The sequence below is a fragment of the Ruditapes philippinarum genome, unplaced genomic scaffold, assembly GCF_026571515.1.
Source record: "Ruditapes philippinarum isolate M1 unplaced genomic scaffold, ASM2657151v2 ctg507_1_1_1_1, whole genome shotgun sequence".
In the NCBI taxonomy this organism is placed as follows: Eukaryota; Metazoa; Mollusca; class Bivalvia; order Venerida; family Veneridae; genus Ruditapes; species Ruditapes philippinarum.
In genome coordinates, this window is record NW_026853082.1 from 128,037 (window position 1) to 152,748 (window position 24,712).

The window sequence follows — 24,712 nt, forward strand, 5'->3', positions numbered from 1 at the left end:
AAAATGCACAGTCTCTCTCTATTTGTACTTCCTTTAATATGTAACAAATAATATCATTATTTACATCTGTGTTAAACAACAGTTAAAGTCGTTACAAGCCCTAATTTAGAATAATATGGTTTTCTTCAGCCCGTTCACATATAAATTCACCGTGGCTGAAGGGTTTTCGGGCTCGCTTAGGAAGCGAGAGGTCTGGAGTTCAAATCCCAGTAAAGGTAACTCATTTTTTTTCAAATTGTTAAAGTCAAATAAACATTGGATTGAATATCAGTGTTGCAATTAGTCTTATAGCCAATTTACTACAATTAAAACGCTGGAAAGCATTGGTGGCACTATACATATAATCTCACAACCTGCACCTTTCTTACATTCTGAGACCCAAACAAATTCAGCACCTTCTGTGCTTTGATTTAAAATTGTTTTACATATATAATGTATGTAATGTTATTATTATTTCAGGGGTACCGAGGTAGTCTTCATTGATGTATGCTTGATTTTGAAAAAAAAAAAATCCAGTAAACTATAATGTACACTAAATGAGTAAGTTTGCTTTCCTGTGCTTACATTTGTAATATTTTTACATATATAACACAAATATCAAACATTATCTTTTACTAGTTTAAGTGAATATTAAACATGGAGGAAATAGAGCGTCGTATGCATAATTCAATATATCTGAAATTATTTTCAGTTTTTAATAGACATAGAAGAAATTTATACATGAAAAGGTGACATGAAAAATTTATCAATAAACAAACGTGATTTCTAGTTATGGTTCATGATTGGCGATGTGTATGAGTTCAAGGTAAACATGCACAGTTGATCCATAATTTAAAAGAAAATCTTTTATGCATACAATAGCACCTGCGCGAATTTGAAAAAGTGCATTACGTGTATAAGATTAATTCACAGCGATATATTAGTATTTCTTTCGGAATGCACACCTAAGTTGACTATAGTATAATTTTATCACTTTTAAAATCAAAATTTAAGCAAATACATGTAACAATAAAAACATCTGTGTATTCTATAGAACCTTATTTCACGTAAATATGAAAATAAGATTCTAATCCTTTCAAACTTGAAGTAATTTCTATGTTACAGATTTCATCAACACACCAGAGCCAATGGGTATGCCCGATCATGTGTTCTGAGGACACTGTGATGTATACGAGTTAAAGGTAAAGATGCATAGTTGAGACATTTGTTTCACAAAATCACTTTAATGATATTTTTCATATAAGCAAACTTTTAAAGTGTGTCATAAGTTCCATATAGTAACATATCAGTACAAATATTTTTGAATGCATGCACGGATGGGCATTAGAAATGCTTAAAATTGAAAGGTGACATTTTTAAACTCAATATGTGACTTTATCTTTACGTTACTTCCAAACACTTTAACCAGTAGGTATTTAATATTTTTATAATTTTAGATTAAAACCTTAGAAAATAATAATAAATCGGCAAGCCTTGTTACCGCCCAATGGGCGGGTCACCTCGGGACGGATATTCCGATCCGAACCGCAAACATATGTCAGATATTTTTTCTTGCATATTTTACGATATAACATTATATTTTGAATTCTTTATCTTAATTTTCAATGGGAATTTATGCCATTACAACCGAAGCTATTTTTGTACAACAGCGTATGAAATTAGAACTTCATTCATAACGGTAAAATTACGTCATTGTACAGCACGCGACTCATGCCCGACCCCCTATGCCAGATGAAATTTCCGGCATGGGTAATACTAACGGAAACGCCAGTCTGATATGCAAGAAAAGTGTGTCATATCAGCAACTTTGATCAAATAAATACACCTAAAACATTTTAAGGAAAGCCTTTTAGGAAAAATACATCTTATAATAACACGTACTGTTCTGGGATAACTGAAACAATACGTAATCAGCTACCAATAACCAGAATACAAGAATACAAGGGATGATCCAGAAATACACGGAATTTAAACAATAAATTAAATAATATTTATTCGAAGTTCATATAACAAACACTTTATAACTGCGTAATATATCCTCTTTACAAGGAAACAAGAATATGATAATTAAAAACAGTATGCCTACCATATAAGCAAACATAGGATTTGTCACATTATGCAAGAAAGGTTGATGTTCTATTGTTCTTATACATAGGGAATCCTCCCGATGCCATTCACTGTAAGTGTACTAACAACCTAAACCTATGACTATTGAACTGCTAATTGCTTTAATTGCTGTGATTCATACACATGACCATCTTAAAGTTGAAGGCATAAAATATATGATTCATTTAATTTAATTAGATAAAAAGTGCATGTAAAAGGAAACAAATAAAGTATGAAAAACAACACATAATCGTCAATTAGATTTCATGTTTTTAAATCGCATTGAAATTGTGCAAGGCCGCATATGACAGCATATATGTATTTTTCAATCGCCACAGCGACGGAGAACGTTAACTTCACGCGTATTCTTCTATGCCGCAAACGATATGTATTTATCTTTAAAATTACTCCAATAGTCTGGTAAAAAAACTTCTTTACCCCTCAAAAAGTTTTGCATGCATGACTAACAAAATACTTGTGTCGAATTTCTTTTATCATATTAGATGTTTCTATGGTAGGCTGTCTAAACAGTTGACAAATGTTTATGAAAGTGCCGTTTTCCTACGCCTAAATGAAGACGTTTTTGCATAAATAAACGTTGCAATTACAAATGATTACACAATAATACAATGTTCAAACGACGTAAAATTTTAGCAGGCTTTACATTAAAATTCGGCAAATATTGGACATGATCCCTTTTTGTGTCGGGCACTTTGGTGTATTATAAATTTCAACGAACGTCGTGTTCTTTGAGTTGCGCTGCTGTGGTGTCTCCATGGTTATTTAAGGCGGCATGAGACGGTACTGGATGTTTATAATCAATTACATTTGGCAATTAAATAGATGAAACATCGATCTTTGCGCATTTATAAATTTAATGAAAAAAACATAAAAAAGTTATCAGAATTATAAATAAATTTTGTGTAATTCTGGATCAACCTCCATATAATGTAAAAAACAGATTTTATAAATCTTACAATATCAGTTATTGTTTATTTTTTTCAAGATGAACTCCTTTCGGATTTGTTAACGGCTGTTTCAGATGATCATACAAAGACAGTTAAAGGCAACGAAAAGGAATGCAAGGGAATAAATGCTGCCAGTGAGAAATAAAATGACAGTAATGATCAGAATAATATATTCACATTGAGTGTAGAAAGATGTACTGTAACCTACATTACACTAAAAGAGACACTAAGACAGAAAAAGTCAACACTGATGCCACCATTAACACCATTGAGATCAATGACTGATAAGTTTTCATACAAAAAGCATTGTTTATATTGTGGTCAATCTGTTATAAGTAAGGGTAAAACAAGGAAGTGTGATGTTTTGCCAGTAAGGACAATATATTTACTACTATTTTGAATATAAGCATACAGAGGAATGACTGTTTGTCTGATACAGTGAGAGCAAGGATAGAACAGGTTCACGACTTGCTTGTAACCGATGCTCTTTACCATGAAACATGTTTATGCTCCTCTAATTTCAGAACTGGAAAAGATATACCAGAAGAATTTCAGGTGCTACCATCTAGTGATAAAAAGTGAAAGATTGGTCGACCAGAAATTACAGAAGCGAGTGACGCTTTGTAAAAGTCATGACATTCTTGTGCTTATGCTTAGCGAAGATATTTTACAAATTAAAATTTGCAAATATTTTTTTTTTTTACATTTTATGCTCAAATGTATCAAATATTTGAAATTGACCTTCCAAAAGGTCAATGTCACCTCTTTTGACCCAATGTCATGATGTTATATAATGACTCAGAAAAAAATACAACAGATGTGCTTGAAAGTATTCAAGTTAATATAAAACTCAATATTATTATCATAGATAATATAAATTTCCTAAATGTTTCTTTATTTTGTATAAAATTACCCCACCCACTAGCTGTACAATGTTAATATAAATATTTCAATATATGCATTTAATATTGATGGAATGTAAATTAAATTCATAAAACGTTGAAACTTTACAGTTTTCACATGTACGTAAACCATTATGTATTTTCTGTTGAATATCATATAACATAGAGCTTTCAATAAATTGTTGATCTACAGAAATGTAAAAATATAATATTACCCCACCCACTTAAGTTAATTAATAAATTTTAGAAAGGTAAAAGTAGTTTCTTTAAACAAAAACAACTTTTTGATTACTTTATGTTACTATAGGGATAGATTAAGCTATATTTTTATGCATATTATATATAAAACTGATTGGAAAATTGTATGTGTGTATTACATTGAGTTCAAATTAAAAAAATAAATACAATGATACCCATATATTTGATCTCAATTTTTGAAAACATTCTCCAATTTAGATTTTTCTAGACTTTTGATATGTTATACAATATAGGTCTGGGGTTTCAAAACACTCAAAATATTTTCTGTTGCAATTTGTTTGAGGTTTGGCTCTATTTTGAGCTAGAATGACTGGACTATTGTACATTTACAAGCTTTAAAGAATTAAATGATAAACTATTGCATATAAATATGTTTTGTTTTTTTTTGTAAATAATGTTGCATGATTAAGGTCAATCTTTTTCATTTGATATAGTGGTACTAAATACAATAATGTATTGTTTTGTTTGTTTGTCTTTCGGATTTGATTTATTCAATGTATTCAAATGTATTTTTGTTCTCGTGAACAATAAAGTATTTTGTGCATCTGCACTGGCGTATTGTTAACTGTACACACTTGTTTCTGTTTCAATGAACTTTATTTACTCCAGTGTTAAATTAACTTATAATTTGCTCGATATTATTCCGAAGATTCTTACCTCTAACTCAGTTTTTCACTTCTAAATCAGTCTTTTGCATGCAATATTACAATAAATGATTTATTCTATAAAAGACAATGTAACCAACAGCAACAATATTTGTTTGTTTATATGTTCCTGTAAATAACACCGACCTACTACAATTTTGCACGATATTTGCATTTTTGTAATATACATGATGTAAAATGGCAGATTTTTGTTTGTTTTATTTTGTTCGGTTTGTAATCATATGTAATATGGTGACTTTCTTGCTTTACTGTCAGGCACCCCTTTATGTCAATACTCCAGAAAGTTTGCTGGAAAGTTTCATCATATATATAAATACAAAGTCCATGCAACAGCCATGAGGGGCAAGTGTGTCGGAGTCAACGTATCTAACCACCCGGCAATGTCCAATAGTTACTCCTTGACCAAATTTCTAGGCCATATTTTGCGTCTGAATAATTTTACAGTTAGAGGAAATAATTCTTTTTCATACTAACATTTTGTTTACATTTTCTTCCTTTATCACAAATTTGTTCTAAGCATCTCACATATTATAAAACTTTAAAAAATGCATGTTTGTCCTTTCTACAGAAAAGAAGAAGAAGAAACGCCTTTCTGGGGTATTAAATGTGCCTTTAAGGATAACTTTCTATACAAATAACGATTTCTTACCGTATTAATAACACATCTGTCAAGTCAGCTTGAATATTTAAATGATTGATGTTTGCACTTGATTTTATCAGCAAAAGTCATCTATTTAATCAGCTAAAGTAATCTATTTAATCAGCTATTTTTTTTAAAAGTAATCTATTTAATCAGCTAACGTCATCTATTTAATCAGCAAGTCAAATTTTGTTTCAATTCCGTATGAAAACGTCTTTATGCCCAAATTTCTAAAACCGTAAAGATTGTCTTATTAGATTATATTTATTTGAACAATCTTCTTAAATGAGTTTGAATCGTCTGTAAAACACTAACAAAAGTCATCATTATGATGATAATATTTATTCTGTAAGTAGTTCTAAATATTTGCTGTGCTTTGTTATTATTCCTTATATAGACTGAAGAAACACAAATATAATCAGTTCTGTAATTTCATTAATAGGTTTGTTATTATTCCTTATATAGACTGAAGAAACACAAATATAATCAGTTCTGTAATTTCATTAATAGGTTTGTTATTATTCCTTATATAGACTGAAGAAACACAAATATAATCAGTTCTGTAATTTCATTAATAGGTTTGTTTTTATTCCTTATATAGACTGAAGAAACACAAATATAATCAGTTCTGTAATTTCATTAATAGGGTTTGTTTTTATTCCTTATATAGACTGAAGAAACACAAATATAATCAGTTCTGTAATTTCATTAATAGGTTTGTTATTATTCCTTATATAGACTGAAGAAACACAAATATAATCAGTTCTGTAATTTCATTAATAGGTTTGTTATTATTCCTTATATAGACTGAAGAAACACAAATATAATCAGTTCTGTAATTTCATTAATAGGTTTGTTATTATTCCTTATATAGACTGAAGAAACACAAATATAATCAGTTCTGTAATTTCATTAATAGGTTTGTTATTATTCCTTATATAGACTGAAGAAACACAAATATAATCAGTTTTGTAATTTCATTAATAGGTTTGTTATTATTCCTTATATAGACTGAAGAAACACAAATATAATCAGTTCTGTAATTTCATTAATAGGTTTGTTTTTATAACTGTCTACACTGCTGTAAAAACATGGTCACCATTCTTCACAATAATAGAAGTGTTTTACTTTTCACAGACGTCCTGTTTGTTTATATGTAGGATAGGGATGTTTAAAATATACACACATTACTTGTTAACTAAAATGTTTCATATATGTACAGTTTATGTCAATTATTGAGAGAAAGTGCCAGTTAACGATTGTCAGACATTTAGAAATGTACTCATTAAAGCTAAAATATTTCGAACTGAATGTTCTGATGCTTTTAATTTGACACTTTCCTGAGTGTCGTTAATCTAATACTTGTAATCATATGTCCAGACAGTTCACGTAAAACTGTAAGTGAAATGTAACAGAAACTGTTAAAAATCCATTTTAAGCTTTAAAATATTAAAAAACATTCGCAAACATTTTATGAGCCCAACAAATAGCAAAAGGGTTAAGCCCACCAAATAACAAAAGGGTTGAGCCCAACAAATAGCAAAAGGGTTGAAGTTCTTACAACATTAGCGATCAGCACTCCTCTGAACATAGCATTAAGGTTTATATATTTAAAACAACAGGTGAAATTTTGGTTGTTTTCATTACAGATATGTACAACATGGAGAAAATGTCCGGAAGTAGAAAGAGAGGATACGGAAGGAAATTGGACAGTAATATGTTTCACGTATGTGAGAAATTGCTGCAGTCACCGTCACATCTCCGTAGACATATGTTATCACATACTGGAGAGAGACAATATTACTGTGAACTTTGCTTGAAACAATTTGTCTTGAAACAACATTTAGAAACTCATTTGGAAAATGTTCATAAAATTCAATGAATTAAGACTTTTCCTTATCCGAAATCAAGTTGTTTTAGTAAAGATAAAAGTACATGTAATTTTATACGTTTAAATTTGTTCGGGTGTCATTTTTTTTTAAACTTAAAAAAGACCTGTAATCTTGTTTCTAAAAAAATAAATAAAAATAAATATTTGAACAGTTTGCTAGGTGTTTCCTTCATTTGTATCTACATTATTTATCAAGTTGGTTTTGCAACTTTCATGATGAAAATGGGAGAGACCTTTATTTATTTATTTTTATCTTATCTTTTTCTTCAAATTTGCATTCAGGCAACAGGCCCATACTCATAAATACATTGAATATAAAAACACAATAGCATATTGTCATGGCAGCTTGTTAAGGTAATATTACATTACAAAATATACATGTTTATATTTAGTTGTATAAAGTACAATAACATATTATAGAAACATGTTTCACATAACATATATAATCGCATAATAGAAATAATTATACATAATAAATGTTGTATCGATCAAAAATACATTTTATTTAATTTTTGTTTTTTAATTACCGTCTTTTTCAAACATTGACCTGTTCTTCCCCCCGGAAATTACGTCATATTTTATTTCTTAAATGGCGTCAATATATCTACTTGAAGTGAATATTAGTTACAAAATTGATATTCAGTATATTCACATGATGTGCAGACTAAGATAAGTGGACGTAAATGGTTCTAGGTACCTAACTTCAAGTTATTTTACATCTCATCTTTTTGCCCTCGGAGGGTTATGGTTTCAAATCTCATGTTCTGTTCAGGTGGCCGTTCGCGCGCGCCAACGCCTTTTCAGCGTCGCCTGATAAAATTAATTATAAGAATGAAGCATAAAGGTTACATTCTCTATGAAACGCTTTTCAACCTACTGGAGTCTCTATACAACGTCATTCTTCCTGCTGGCGTCTCTATGCAACGTATTTCAGTCCTGCTGGCGTCTCTATGCAACGTATTTCAGTCCTGCTGGCGTCTCTATGCAACGTATTTCAGTCCTGCTGGCGTCTCTATGCAACGTATTTCAGTCCTGCTGGCGTCTCTATGCAACGTATTTCAGTCCTACTGGCGTCTCTATGCAACGTATTTCAGTTCTGCTTGCGTCTCTATGCAACGTATTTCAGTCCTACTGGCGTCTCTATGCAACGTATTTCAGTCCTGCTTGCGTCTCTATGCAACGTATTTCAGTCCTGCTTGCGTCTCTATGCAACGTATTTTTTAGTCCTGCTGGCGTTGCCTATATAAAACTCATATGTAGAATTATGTCGTTTAAGATTGATGACGTACATGCTCACATTGGGAAACTAAGAATATTTGAGTGTCTAAGGAAATGTTTTATCATTGATTTTACATCATGAAGTCGTAGTGTATTAAAAAAGATTTTTTTAATAAGCTAAATTATATTTAACCGTTATGTAAATTAAATTGTTCATAGTTTACAGACAGACTGTTTCTCTAATAGGTGACTAGAGTGAAATGGCTAACTTGTTAATCGTACGGTAAAATAATCATTTTCCTTAGGTTATTTTCTATTATCTCGGTTAGCACTTATTGATTATTTTCAAAGGTATTGGTAGCTTATAATTATGTAAGTAAAGTATTTATTACTCACTCTGTGTCGTGAGTAAAACAATTATTCACTTATCCCATGTTATTATCTTACAAGAAAGAAACCAAAACAACAGAATAGGATTTAGGCATTGTATTTGACAACTTTCAACAAATAAATTCATGTAGTTTGGATCGTGTTAAAATCTCTTCAGGTATACAACAGTTCCATTGGATCCTGTAGATAGTACTGTCCTAAGATGATAATTTGGTCTTAACGGTACATGGGAAAGTCGAAAAACGGGGTTACCCGGATTATTATCCGATATCGTAAAAGTAAACACTTACATATACTATATAGCATTATTCTTACAAAAGCATTTGTGTATTACCGTTATGGCTCTGTCGGTAGGTCGGAGTAATTGTAACTTTTTGTTTTAGTGTTTTGTACTCTTAGGTTCGAACCGCAATTAGTGTCATTTCATAATCACAGTTTTTTTCTTCTTACTCTGTTTTTTATCATTATTCTTTATTTATTTTTTGTTTTCCTTTTTGTTTTCTTCTTATAATATATATCATATAGTATATATATTTTTTTTTAATTCCCTTCTATTATTTTCTTTTTGTATTTTTCGATCGCAGTGTAATAAAATATTTGATATCATATTCATGTATGTATATAAAAAAAACGGTCAACCTTGTTTTCTGAAAAAATTGGCTGTTCTGAAGTAAAAAAAAATGTGTCGTACTGCAGTAGTCGAACTTCTGCCTGTACGGGTAAAACACAATACTGACACGGTTGCCCCTACCTACTGCGCTAACAAGTCACATGCTAATATGTAGTTTTATTTTCATTTTTATAGGTTGTGGCATTGATCTGCCTAACCTATTTTTTGCATTGTTATTGGTCTTTGTTATGTAAACAAAGGCTCAAGTTATCATCCTAGTACAGTTTCTTGTATAGCTGAATTCGGAAAGCCATATGCATATTCGTCCAACGATAAACCTGAAATATACTGAAACTATATTAATAATGATAAATGAAAACATAATTTTTATAACGATACTCTGAAAACCACTAATAGCATCCTTTCTTAGAAACTTGGAGGGCGGGAAGAGGGAATAACTATAACTCTAAAGAACTTGTTAAAAGCTGTCAAATACTGCCTCGAGTGTGAAACAATAGTAAAACACCGAATATATACCTACACACTGGTACAAAACACGTGAAACCGTGCAATGTAATGAAATATGCATGAAACAAAATATGTTGTAGGACTTATTAAAGCATAAACTAAACTATGGACTGGAATGAAATAACAATGGGAAACGTGAATAATTTTATTTACTCACTCTGTGTCGTGAGTAAAACAATTATTCACTTATCCCATGTTATAATCTTACTAGAAAGAAACCAAAACAACAGAATAGGATTTAGGCATTGTATTTGACAACTTTCAATCGAGCAATAGAAACCAATTTAAAACAAATAAAGTGTGGAAATTATAAAGTCCAAAACAATAAATGCAAAACAAAACATTTTTTTTTAAAGTTTTCGGGGTTAGGTGGAATTTTGGAAATTTGGGGTTTTTTAAAATTTTAGTTGAAAGAAATTTAATTCTTTCATAAAAACGGGTTTTTTCCAAATTGATAATTTTTAATTTTTGACGAAAAAAACAAAAAGAATTTTTTTTGCCTTTTTTTTTTGACCGCAGTTAAAAATTTGAAAATTAAAAAAAAAAAAAAAAAAAAAAAAAAAAAAAAAAAAAAAAAAAAAAAAAAAAAAAAAAAAAAAAAAAAAAAAAAAAAAAAAAAAAAAAAAAAAAAAAAAAAAAAAAAAAAAAAAAAAAAAAAAAAAACAAAAAAAAAAAAAAAAAAAAAAAAAAAAAAAAAAAAAAAAAAAAAAAAAAAAAAAAAAAAAAAAAAAAAAAAAAAAAAAAAAAAAAAAAAAAAAAAAAAAAAAAAAAAAAAAAAAAAAAAAAAAAAAAAAAAAAAAAAAAAAAAAAAAAAAAAAAAAAAAAAAAAAAAAAAAAAAAAAAAAAAAAAAAAAAAAAAAAAAAAAAAAAAAAAAAAAAAAAAAAAAAAAAAAAAAAAAAAAAAAAAAAAAAAAAAAAAAAAAAAAAAAAAAAAAAAAAAAAAAAAAAACAAGGACCCTTTCCCAACATCACTAAACAAATGGATGAACTATCTTAGCATCACAAAAATAAATCAGTGTGCTATCTCAGCATAACAAAACAAATCGGTGAGCTATCTCAGCATCACAAAACAAATCGGTGAGCTATCTCAGCATCACAAAACAAATCGGTGAGCTATCTCAGCATCACAAAATAAATCGGTGAGCTATCTCAGCATCACAAAATAAATCATAGAGCTATCTCAGCATCACAAAACAAATCGGTGAGCTATCTCAGCATCACAAAACAAATCGGTGAGCTATCTCAGCATCACAAAACAAATCGGTTGAGCTATCTCAGCATCACAAAACAAATCGGTGAGCTATCTCAGCATCACAAAACAAATCGGTGAGCTATCTCAGCATCACAAAATATAATCAGTGAGCTATCTCAGCTTCACAAAAACAAATCGGTGAGCTATCTCAGCATCACAAAATAAATCGTGAGCTATCTCAGCATCAGAAAACAATTCGGTGAGCTATCTCACCATCACGATAAAATTGGTAAGCTATCTCAGCATTAAATCAACTTTGAAAATAAATACTTATCTGCAAATTTGTGTGCTGGAGAAGATTGCAAGCATTTTGTATTTCATCCATGACGATGAATCGTTAACAAGAATTGGAATCAAAAGCCCTTGGTAACTTGCAAACACAATAGATCTTCCCATTTTCATGACAAACGTCAAAATCCCATGTCAATCATCGTATGACGCTATAAAAACAAAACACAAAAAATAAACAACAACGACAAAATATAAGTTGATCACCTGAAAAATTCTAACAAACAATTTTATATTCCACGATTTAAAAACTGAAAAGTAAAAGCCTTTTCAGCAAAATTAAATTATCTCAATAAACATGTACACTCATTAACTGATGTAGAAATAAATATATTTAATATAAACAAAACATAACAGAATATGTATAATAATTAACAATTGAAATAATGATATCAAATGAATAATTAATATTTAAAAATAATACTTATCTTAAAATAGTATAATTATATCTGTTGTCGTCTGTATGAAGCCTTGTCAAATCACACCAATGATTACTCATGATAAATCTATATAACACTTACACAAAATATAAGATTATAAAACTAGTATTTTATTCCACAATTAAATCGATCATTGACTGAATATAATGACAAGCATATAATCACTTCATATTATAAAAAGTTATTCAACATAAGCTGCACGAATTCATTAAATGTTAAGATTTAGTGACACAGACAAACGTTGTTTTCAAACTGTCTTCAACATATCCATCTTTACCTGTCTCTGAACGCCAACGTCCATGTTTTTTCCACAGTCTATCATTAGTACCAGAATTAGCACAAATAAGAGCTCCACCTGACCTTAGTGAATGCAAACCGTATTGATGACTTTCTAGTCCTATCGAAGTAAGTTTTTTGATTAAAAAAGTTCCCGTGTTCTCGAGTAAGAAAGTGGAGCATTTTTACGTTTTAATACATACTTGTTAGACTTTTTACACAACACTACAGCTCTAAAATAAACTGATCATAACATTCAATCAAACCAGCCTCTGTAATATATCTATGTAATAATTGCACCGGGCATGAAAACTTTCCAGTTTTTGCCAAAACTACATAATTTCCTTCTCTATATAAATCTGTTTGGCATTTTCAATATATAATGAACAATGATCTTTGAAATCAATGTGACAACGTTTTAAATAAAGACCTTCTGAAAACAAAGCAAAACAAATCACAAACAATGTAACAATTCTTAAATCTGCCAATGAACACTTTTCAGAAACAAAACGTTTAATGAGTAATTTCAGCACATCAGGAGTATTAGGCTCTTTTTCTGTACAAGCCTCGAAATCTTTCTTATACAGCCTTCTAAACATAATATAATCCATCTATCTTGACAAGGATTTTCTTTAAAATACGCAGTTTCATGCGCCCAATTTATAGCATAGAAATTTTGATTTAACTTAGATTTCCCGCATGAATATGTATTCATCTGAATAAGCGAAACTAAATAAAGCGCGATTGTGACAGGCAAAGCTGGCAAAAAAAATAACTTGCATTTATCGCACCAATTACAAAAATTTTCAAAAGCATACATATAATTTTTCACTGTACTATGTTCTCTGCTACCCAAAATAGTGCGTTTTACTTCTGAAACAACGGACATCGGAAGACCAGAACTGTTGCATGTGTCTGTTAAGTCTTTCCATCTACATGAATCAAACAAGCCTGCAAATTGACAAAAATATACAAAGGTAATAATAAACGAGTGTTAAATTAAAACCCATTTTACAGTTATCTCCCCTACAATATTGCGTATAACAAGCACTCTACTAGTGAAATGTTCCGTACCAAAAAATTCTAAAATGAGACGTTTCTTGCCAGACGAATTTTCGGCAACAGATAATGGATTAATGTTATATGGCTTAAACATTGTTTCATACACACACTTTTTATCTAACAGATCCTGTAAAGCTGAATCTACAAATTCTTTGTTCTTTAAAGCCGACTTGTTATTCTTTAAATAAAAAAAAGGAGGTTTGTCAACAAACGGAATAACATAACCTTGTTCTATAAAAGAAATTATTTCATTGTTAGAAGGCCGAATAGTGTCCTTCCAAACGAAATACAACTTTTTAATCTACCTTTAACAGAGTTTGTTTGTACAGTTACTTGAGATTCTTTGTAATTCGCAAACAGTACATTCATCTAACTGACAAAAATTGTAAATACTTATCATATTTCGATAGTCTTACACACATATCATTCTTGTTTGTTGTCTTCTGGTGCGAGGAGTTGGGTGGCATCAGAATTAGTTGCTGCTGCTGAAGCTGTTTTGTTCCTAGATTGCTGCACCATGATAGCTCTTCGGTGTGAGGAACAGAAATTGGCATAATGCCCTTCTTGCCACACTGGAAACAAATGACTTCTCCCGGAACAAAACGTCGTCCTTCCAGGTATCCAAGAGAGGAGCGTCGTCCTTCCAAGTCTGCCTGAAACGTAACGTCGTCCTTCCACGTCTCCGTGACCAAAACGACGTCCTTCTGCGGCTCTGGAAATTCTGTTGTTACGAAAAGAACTAGCAAAAACTGTTATCATTAAAAATAAGCATTTTCTATCAGCCTTCTTTTTAGCGCGCTCTTCAGCACGACGAATTCTTTATCATCATCTGAATCAGACGCTACTTCCAGTAACTCGTACTCATTTATGGTAGACCACCCAAGATCTGAACCGTCAGCAATACGTATCAATTTATTTCTATGAGTTATAGCATCCTTAGCTTCAGCAAGAAAGTCCTTAGCTTTAGACGCCTCTCTGTATGAAACTGCCTTATCAATATTGTCAAGTAAGTCTAAAACAGTGTTATTGAACTCGGAACTGTTTCCTGTTCTGATAAGACTTGAATGAAATTAAAGAATCCTTTTTTACTTCTTTGTCGCTGAAGAAACAGTCCACTCAGCATCACGTTTCAAATCACGTTGAAGCGAACTAAATTTGTCATCAAAATAACCCTTCAATTCGGAGACAACTTCTTCCCTTGGAAACTGTTGAAAAACTTGCACGTGGTGGCGAATTTTCCCGCGACATAGTATTCTAAATAACTCTAAAGAACGTGTTAAAAGCTGTCAAATACTGCTCGAGTGAGAAACAATTAGTAAAACACCGAATATATTACCTACACACTGGTACAAAACACGTGAAAACCGTGCAATGTAATAAAATATGCATGAAACAAAATATGTTGTAGACTTATTAAAGCATAAACTAAACTATGGACTGGAATGAAATAACAATGGGAAACCGTGAAATATTGTAAATTATAGAGGGCTTATCGAAAACTATGATGGACTGTCTAAACTCAACACAAGAGTGTAGACTGAAAGAAATATTGGTTACATATCAGTTTATGAGGGTTAAAAAAGATTATTTCAGTGAGATTAAATTTTAAAGTATGCTTTCTGCTTAAAAAAATAAAATATTTTTGCTGAAAAATAGAATATAGATAAAATGATAAGTTTATATTTCTCTAAGAAAAATATTGATAGATTCCTACTTTGACCTTTTATTTAAATAGCAATAGATTTTACCGCAAACATTGATATGTGCTCTTCTGTTAACAAATATGCTGTGGTGAAATTCTTATTTGTATTCACTAATCTGATAATAAGAATTAGACAGGTCACGTATCAATATGCACTAGATGTATGTAACTGTTACAAAAATATCGTAGTAAATATTTCACATAGAAATAAAGGTATGTTTCCACCGAGAGAGAAATTGATAAAGTTTTTTTTTCACTGAAAAAAATACCGGTATATAACATATAGAAAGCTGAATGGAATAATATTTCTCTTCATCCACATGTAACGTTATAATTTAAATATAAGCATTATGTAACTGCACGCTTACCGTCGCTAGAAAAGCCTTAGAAGTGCATGTCATAACTCTATGAATACATATTAATTTGTTAATGGTGATTGACTAACCCACATCGTTTTCTTTGCATTTGATTATTCAAATGACTTTGATTATATAAAATTCCATATTATATCGTTATATTATTATAAATGTACTGTTACATTTTCTAGTTTTGATAATTTTTACATGGAATAGTCAAATTACAACGTTACTTTTCTTGTTTTGTAGACTCTGTGAACGATTCTAGAGGTACCGGAAATGACGACATTCAGAAACCGTCATTGAAGCACGTGTGTCCTATATGCAGCCGACCGTTCCCATCTTCTTCCGGTTTATCTCGTCACCTACATACAGGAGAGAAGCCGTTTGAATGTGAGGTTTGCGGTTAACGGTTTAACAGGAAGGGAAATATGAGAACACATATGCTTGTACATTTACAAGCTTTAAAGAATTAAATTATAAACTATTGCATTTAAATATGTTGTTTTTTTTTGTAAATAATGGTGCATGATTAAGGTCAATCTTTTTCATTTGATATAGAAGTTCTTAAAACAATATTGTATGTTTTTATTTGTTTGTCTTTCGGATTTGATTTATTCAATGTATTCAAATATATTTTTGTTCTCGTGAACAATAAAGTCTTACAAACCCTATAACAAGTAGAAAAACTGATAGCAAACAGCATGGATCCTGATCAGACTGCGTGGATGCGCATGCTGGTCTGGATCCATGCTGGATCCATGCTGTTCGCAAACCCATTATGTTGGTTTTGTCATGGCGCGGCTCATGTGTGTAGTGAAACTTTACAGTATTTACACACCTCCTCTATTGTTTGTGACAGGTCTTTATTTTTCGGATAGACCTGTTTAAACAAAAGAAAGTCCGTTATGAGGTCAATCTTTTGCAGACAGACCCGGTCATGAAAAACACGTGAAATAATAGACCTGCCTATGCGTAGAAAGGAAAACATGAAATGTAATCCAAAATTGAAAATGAAAATAAATGTATAATAGATTATGATTGTCTTAATATTTCTGTCTTACGAAATCTGGATACATTTTTTACACAAGATAATGTTTATTGAATGCACTAAGCAATTATTCTAACATTCCTATATTAAATCTTAGAATAAAATAAATGGATAGCATTTCAAAAGTTAGAACACATTTAACATTTATTAAATCGCGCCTTTCACCTACGCTACGCGCTCTCGGTGTCACATGAAATTCGTGACCAGGTCTTTCCTAACAGAAAGACCTCGTACTCGGTCGATATCCTACACTTATTTGTAGTTCGAGTACTCACGGTATCAAGGTTAAACGCATCATTTGTCCGCGTACCGCCGATCTAATATATCATCCTACGCGCAGCACCGTATCATTCTTACGTAATCTTCTGAAAAGTGCAAGAGGTAACTTCAAAAATGCGAAAATTTCTTACTTAAATTGATTGTATTTAGAGAGTTTGCATACACCACGGAACTTCCGGGACGTTTTGAATAATTCGTCTATGTGTGCAAAATATTTTGCAACAATATGTGTCTATCATAACCTGAAACTCACAAAAACACTTTTATACATGTGAAACATTTTTGTTCTCGATGCGAACATTTTTCATCCTTTTCCGAATGTAAAGTTGTCGGAAGAAGTATCATATGGCAAATGATCACAACAAGCATTGATACAAGCTGATAACATACCAATTTTATACAAATAATGCAAAATATTTTTGTTAAATCAAGAAAAAATTGATAAACATGGTTCCGCATCATGCAGAACCATGGCACCGCTTCTTTTTGCGCGGTAATACTGCATACATGTACTTTAAAATGTGTTAACCGTGTTTTTTATATATTTTTTTCTTGGGGTATGTTATTTTTTATTGTAGGATTGATAAGAAAAGGTAAATGTTTGGTTATCGGTAAGGGTAAGCGGGGAAGTGGATTACCTTGGCCTGGAAGCAATCTGGAACTCTATAGTTTTTTAAAAAACACGGTGATAGGGCGATTACCACAACTTTTCCGCGCAACGTCAAAATATCTTACTTCTGCCCGAGACACCGTATATTTCTGTGGTACAAAATGGACAGCAAGCCTGTAACCGAGACGAAAACAGCATATACTTTGCTCAAAACAAGGTAAAATCATCATTTTTTCTTTTTTCATCGAATGTGCCATTTAATTTGAAACTTATTTATCTTTACTACATGCAAAATGCTTCATTAATTAAGTGAGGATAGTGAAAACATTTAGGGCATACTGAAAAAAATCTTGCTTTGATTACGAAATATTACGTATTTCTAGTCCGTTCAGTTCATATAACTGGTCAAAATACAATATAAATATGTACATTATTGTCGTCTGAACAAGTTACAATACATAAATTACCCGTTTTTTGTATATTTGGTATGATTTTTATGTTTCCACGTGTGTATTTTAAGGCACCGCACAACTTTGTCAATCATAAGATTAGGGCACCGCATTATTCCTCCTTAAAATCACCGCATTTTTTAGCACCGTTGATTTTTTATATTAATGTTTGCTTTCAGAAAAAGATGACGTTCAAACTTATGTCTGAAAAAGCCAAAGCAACGTGCGAAATTGGCAAAGCTGCAGATACTGCAGCAACTGGAGAGCGCCCAACTAAGTCTTCTGATATCAGCAGTACGCCAATGGATCAGCGCCTCCCTGTATTTCAGGATGATATGCGTAACGCACCACATAAGAAAAAGAATATGAAGTCACTTTTGCAAAAGATTGTTTAAAAAGGCACATTGGAGACGATGACTGAAGATATTATGGAAATATTGCCCGGGTTCCTGCAAAACTACACCATGAAAATTTGTGTTATGATTTTTGCAACTTTATCAAATTAGTATGCAATAAGAAATTCCCATTAACAAATAGTTCATTCCTTTTGTTTCTCGGTGTTGTTTGATGGTTTAGTCTGCCAAGAACTTCAATCTTTCCATGTTGGGTTTATCAGTTTGAATAAGTTCGAAAAGGAAAGACATCCTTATCTATATATAGATACCATTGCACTTATCTAACTGGTAGTATTTACACAGACCAGACCTTCAGAAATTTTCCATAACATAACGTATGACATAACATAACAGCAAGTAAACAATCTTTCATCAAACTTTCATCAAATAAAAATTATGAAACATATTTATAAGATTATTGTATAATTCAAAAGAAGACGGTTCCAGTATTTATCGGTCTAACGGAAAAAGAATGCGGTGTTTTTATTCAGTATTGTACGGTGCTCCAATATTCGGGTCAGTTGGCCTTTTTTCAACAAATATTCCCTGAAATTTACGATAGAAACACACAATTTTGTATGGAACTTGAACTTAGGGTTAACCATAATAAATATACGAGCTCGTTATGTCATAGAACAAAGACATCGTCGTTATAACACATGTTTTTTGTGACATGTACGAGTCATGTTGAGGTACACACGATCTTTTGTAAACACTATTTCTTCGAAGTATGTGTTTTTGTGTGATTTGTATTGTGCTAGATTAACAATAAATTGTCTCAGAAATTCGATGGAATACTTAAACAATTGGCATAATCTTGCAATGTCCAGCAGTAAGATATTTTGTAAGCTATTACCTGGAATTTGTTTATCCCGCCATTAATATTTTGTCCAGAAATATACGGTGTCTCGGTCAGAAGGACGATATTTTGACGTTGCGCGGAAAAGTTGTGGTAATCGCCCTATCACCGTGTAAAAGGTAATTTTTTATTGAAATTCTATGCTTTCGTAGCAGTTGCATTTAATGTCTGTTGTGGAGTTCAACTCGGGAATCGCATAATATTTGCTGATATCAGTAATTAAACTTTTACTCTCAAATTTGTTAATACAACACACAAGCAAGCCAAAGTCATATTTCTAAAATAGTATTTCTTTTTTACATTTGAATTTTAGTTACTTAACTAATTGACTGGGCATCGTAACTTACGCATTTTACTGAATTTAAGAAAGGTGGCAACTATGTGCTTGAGCTATCCTTCTTGTATTATTTATTATACGACCATACCCCCAGCAGAGCTATTCAAAATGTGTCTTCTTACGTCTGTAAGATATGGTGGGCTCATTTGGTACATTACTGGTTGCGTTGTCGGTATCGTTATCGCCTTTTCGTCTTGTCGCTAGCGACAACACGACAAAGCGCCAAACAGCGCGTTGTCGCGCTCTCGTCTTGTCGTCCTGTCTCTAGTGAAGCACGCCAAACGGCGCGTGGTCGTGAGCCGTGATGTCGCCCTGTCGCTTGGCTTATAAGCCAATCCTTCGATTTAAACCGAGCGACAATGTGACATTGCGACAACACGCCGCACGACAACGCACCGTTTGGCGTACATCGTTAGCGACATGACGACAAGACGAAAGCCCGACAATGCACCGCTTGGCGCTTTGTCGTGTTGGCGCTAGCGTGTTAACGCACAAGAGCATTCCAAATCAGCCACTATAGTAAGAAGACACTTTTAAATAACCGTTACTTTCCACATGGATTTAGTACAAATGAAATATACGGTGTCCATCTTGGGCCATTTAAAGGACTGCTATTGATAAGCAGGATTTTTTCTTAAAGTTGTGTCCGCCTTTCTGTATTTTTATAGAGCCTTAAGATTTTTCAATAAGCGCGATAGTTCTGTCAAAATTCACAATTACAATAGCTCTCCCTATTTTTCGAATATTGGAGCTAAAACAAGAGATTTAGTGAATCTTAACACGCGATATTTTAACTGTCTCAAACAGGACACTATAGAAACAGTTGGAAAGTAGTGCGCATCTCATGAGATAATCCAGTTTATCGAGAAATTGGACGGCCATTTCCAGGAACAAAGTAACTGTTGATTTTAGCATTGACGAAACTAACAGTTATTCGTTGGAAGATGGTACAACACTTAGTTGTTGTTTTTTTTTATATCGTCTGACATTCTGTAAAAACAACATTAAAGTGACATTTACTGTACCCACCGCCCACGCACATAAAAATCAAGTAAAAAACAACTGCCATAAACGGCTGAACAATGCGTTAAGGTAAGAATGTGAATAAGGAAACTTACTAAATCTGGGGTCCAAAACGTAATCCGTACAACATTGACGCAATACAAGTTAGAGACGATTTCAATGTTGACTGGCATTATCAATTTTAGTAAATTTGACATTCTTTTAATTGATGGCAGCCATTTTACCATTGTTTATCACAAATGAAAGTGAATTATGTCCGATTGATTAAGTGCACGAAAGTTCCGTGCGAATACAATTTACCTACACCTTTCACTGCCCAAAGCTTAAATGCAAATAGTTTCTATAGTTTTATATTTTCAACGTGAACATACATAGATCTATTTATAATTAAATGTGTTTATTAATTTATCGGTTCTTTACAATTAAATGTCGTATAATTCAGATACAGTTACTCGTATTTTCTTCAAACTGTCTTCTTATGTCTGTAAGAAGACACTTTTGAAGGAAAACTCGTACTGTATCGATTACATGTCTGTGTCGGCATTCTTGTATTTTTCCTTGTAGTTCCAGTTATTGATAGACTATAATTATAAAACTTATAGATAACTTTAAGCACAACAATGTAAGTTTCTTGCCCAATGAAACATGGCCATGCTGGCGGGGTTCGAGTCTTGACAAGCGATGCCAGAATTCCAAGTCAGACGTTTCAATTTTTTTTAAACTCTCTCCGTAAGCACTATCTCAAAGAGTATGTATAAAATGGTGACAATTATATATCCATATTTGTGTTAAATATACATAACATTTTCACTAAAAACTTGCTTCTTTACATGTACAAGAATGTTAGCGATTTGTACTCAAGTTGTGTTAATCGAACTGATCTTAATAATAAAGTATCGACTCGAATTCTTTCGAATATGACCGTGGTCCCACGTATTTACGCCGGGCACACAAAAGAACCAGGCTTGCTTCTATTTATGCATTTTCCTCTGGTTTAAAAATAATAAATATACATCTACAGGTCTCGTCTAGATGGACAACAATAAATAAATACAAATAAGATTTTTCAACATAAGGTTTATCATAATGATACGGTGCAAGTCCAGCGCTAATGTATACGGTGTCACAATTTTCGGTGCGGACCCATGATACGGTACCAAGAACTCGGTCAGTTGTCACACTTTTATGACTTTTTTTAAAGATATTTAACGGCTTAAATTTGCGTGCAAGAGTCTGTGTATATATATCTTTGATGCTAACAGTTATATTAAATAAATATTTTGATTGACAACATAATTATCTCTTTTAGAAATTTTCCAAATGCTCATTTTCCCCAAGCCAGCTCTAGCTGTTTTCATTAAAACAAAGAAATCGTAAAAGTCTTTGATAAAAACTAGCTAAAGACATAAGCTTCAATGATCAAAATATTCCGTAGACACACTTTAATGAATACACTTACTTCAAACGTGTGACTTTCAGATCATTTTCCATCATGCATGTTGTGTTAAAGTGTTTGTTTTGTCTAAAATGATACGGTGAGCACTGCGCGCAGGATGATAAATTATCGACGGTACACGGAAAAAGGATGCGTATACACTTGACACCGTGGTACTTGCGCAAATCGCACGTGTTTTCTGGTTGAATGTTTTTTAGTATAAAACATTTTGTTTTGCAGGGGGTGGGAGCATGAATAAGATAGATGTAGACAGTTCATAAATGTGCTAAATACATATACAAGAATAATGTATTAAATCAACAGTGTAAAACCGGTTATACCAAGGTACTATGAAAACACCATTATTAAAATTAACCTCAGGAATGATGACAATCTATCAGTATTTAGACAATTCTACATCGTTTTATAAAATATATAAAGCAAATGCAAATTTGTTATCGATATATCTGCATTTTAAAGATTTGGTGATGCTATTAAAAGCTCTAAATCGTCCGGTTAGCTAAATAGGTAGAGCATTTGACTTTGACCCGGGCGACCCAAATTCAACCAATATCAATCAAATATTTCTTACCAAACAGACAAAAATCAACAACCAAATAAAAGACAACAACCAAAACAACTAATTACAACCAATTTAAGATCACAGCAATTAAATTCAACCAACTTCAACGAATCAACAAACCGCCCTTCAAAACAACATCAAAAAAATAAACGCTTCACACTATAACACCGTGTATATCCAGTAACGCCGGAATATGAAAGTAACGCACGATTCGTGCAATAAGTAAAGCAGAATTGTGCAAGAAATGGCGGCTACCTGACAGGATTTCCAACGCGGTAAGTAAACTGGCCAATATATCTTTTATTTTACCGAACAGAAAAAATGAACAACCGCATACGGCTGCGAAGACAATGCTCTTTATCCTTCAACAAAATTCCTTACTTTTCAAGATCATTCGTGCAAATGATGGCTTGACGTTTTGTGCGAGATTTTGCCTTTTTGTCGACTCTTATAAGTACAACAATGCATATTATACAGTATAATTTCGGTTTTTAAGGCAAGTGACATTTACTAAACATTTTTATTTATTGCACAATTCTGTTTTTCTTGTTGAACGAATCGTGCGTTATTTTCACATTCCGGCGTTACTGGAGATACACGGTGTATAAATGTGCGTTCAACTCGCATATTTGCTAGTTAACATTGAAATATTATAGATAGATAAATAGATTCTTTATTACCTCTATCATAGGAGAGCAGCATGCATAATACACAACATTTATAGAAGAACATCAAGTGCAAATACACATAAACAAAACAGACAATGTTATGAAATGAATAAACACAAAGACATGATAAACATCACAATACAACATTATACAAGATTTTGTATGATAAGTATACTAGAAAACAAAAAACTTGTTGTGTTGTACACAAAGAGGGGAGAGACATTCGGACTACTCCTTTTATACCACTAATGCAATTTCAATGGAACATATAGTATTGATCTGTAGCTGAAGTCTTTAAGCACAGTACATGGGTTCTTCGCTTGAATGTTTTATGGCCGAGTTATGGTCCTCCAATTCAAAAGGTTGTTTTTGTGTGTGCTGCCATCTACAAAGAAGCTTGTCTAGACTTCTATTCAAAAACTAATGGTTCAATGTCACCCAAACAGGAATTATCAGTAACAAATATTGTTGTGCGTATAGTCGGCATTTTTCTTTTTTGTTCAATGATTTTTTTCAGAGTTGGCCTTTTAAAGATTTTTATTTCTAAAATTTGTCAAAAAAGATAAGACCACCACACTAAATACCGTGTTCCGGTATATACCTGACAGGGCGCTTGAATACTAAAATGCTAAAATGTTGCCTTTTCACCCAATGGAATGAACTTTTAAAAGGTATATTTCATCTTATCACACCGATTCATGTATGATAATGAATAAATAATGTAAGAATCGGCGGGAAAAAAAACAAAACAAAAAAAACGATAATTGTCTATTTTGTAATTATGAGTTCTGCAAGCGTTCTTAGGTACTGCTCCAGTCCTGTATTAAGTTAAATCCGCCAGGAATACTTCTTTAATAACCCGAATGCAATTTCAATTAAAATTTACTGAATTGTTTTGAAATAAACTTATTTGTTTTGTAGCTCAAGAACTTGTGTACATAGGGTTACCTGGTCGAATAATTGTTTGACCGTGTTATGTCCCTTGAATGAAAAAATGTCCTGTTCATTTTTTGTGTCTCATTCTACACAATAGTTGACACATGCAAGTGGCCATCATGATGCGACACATGTGATCATAGATCGCTCTATTAATATTTTCTTTGGACAAACATGTGGTTGCTAGGGACACGGAGATGCCAGAAAACAACAAAAAGGAAACAAACATATCAAAACGAAAGTGGATCCTGTATGAATAAAGAAATATCAATACGCGCTTTTTTGCGTATTCACATTGTGAGATAGCTAAATGAAATGGGGAAAAACACTTTAAAAACTCTGCACTTACAGTAAACAAATAAAACGTTAACGTCTGTATTTTGTATTGGACATGTACCAGTAAAAGATTTTGTGGTAGCATATAGTCGCCTGGTTGTCCGTCCGTCCGTCAGCACAACCGAATAGGGATAGAGATCTTATTGTAAACAGAACAAAAGAGAACAATAGAGTTCACTCCGTAACAAAATAGTAAGAG

At 32.0% G+C, this 24,712-nt stretch overlaps 1 protein-coding gene across 1 annotated transcript; it reads left to right on the top strand.

Moving 5' to 3' along the window:
• Positions 1 to 7,199: 7,199 nt before the first annotated feature.
• Positions 7,200 to 22,271, top strand: LOC132733508 (zinc finger protein 28-like). The gene is made up of 4 exons (XM_060720164.1): positions 7,200 to 7,344; positions 15,802 to 15,950; positions 18,121 to 18,280; positions 22,231 to 22,271. The coding sequence occupies exons 1-4, from the start codon at positions 7,200 to 7,202 to the stop codon at positions 22,269 to 22,271; spliced, it is 495 nt and encodes a 164-aa protein (XP_060576147.1).
• The last annotated feature ends 2,441 nt before the right edge of the window (positions 22,272 to 24,712 follow it).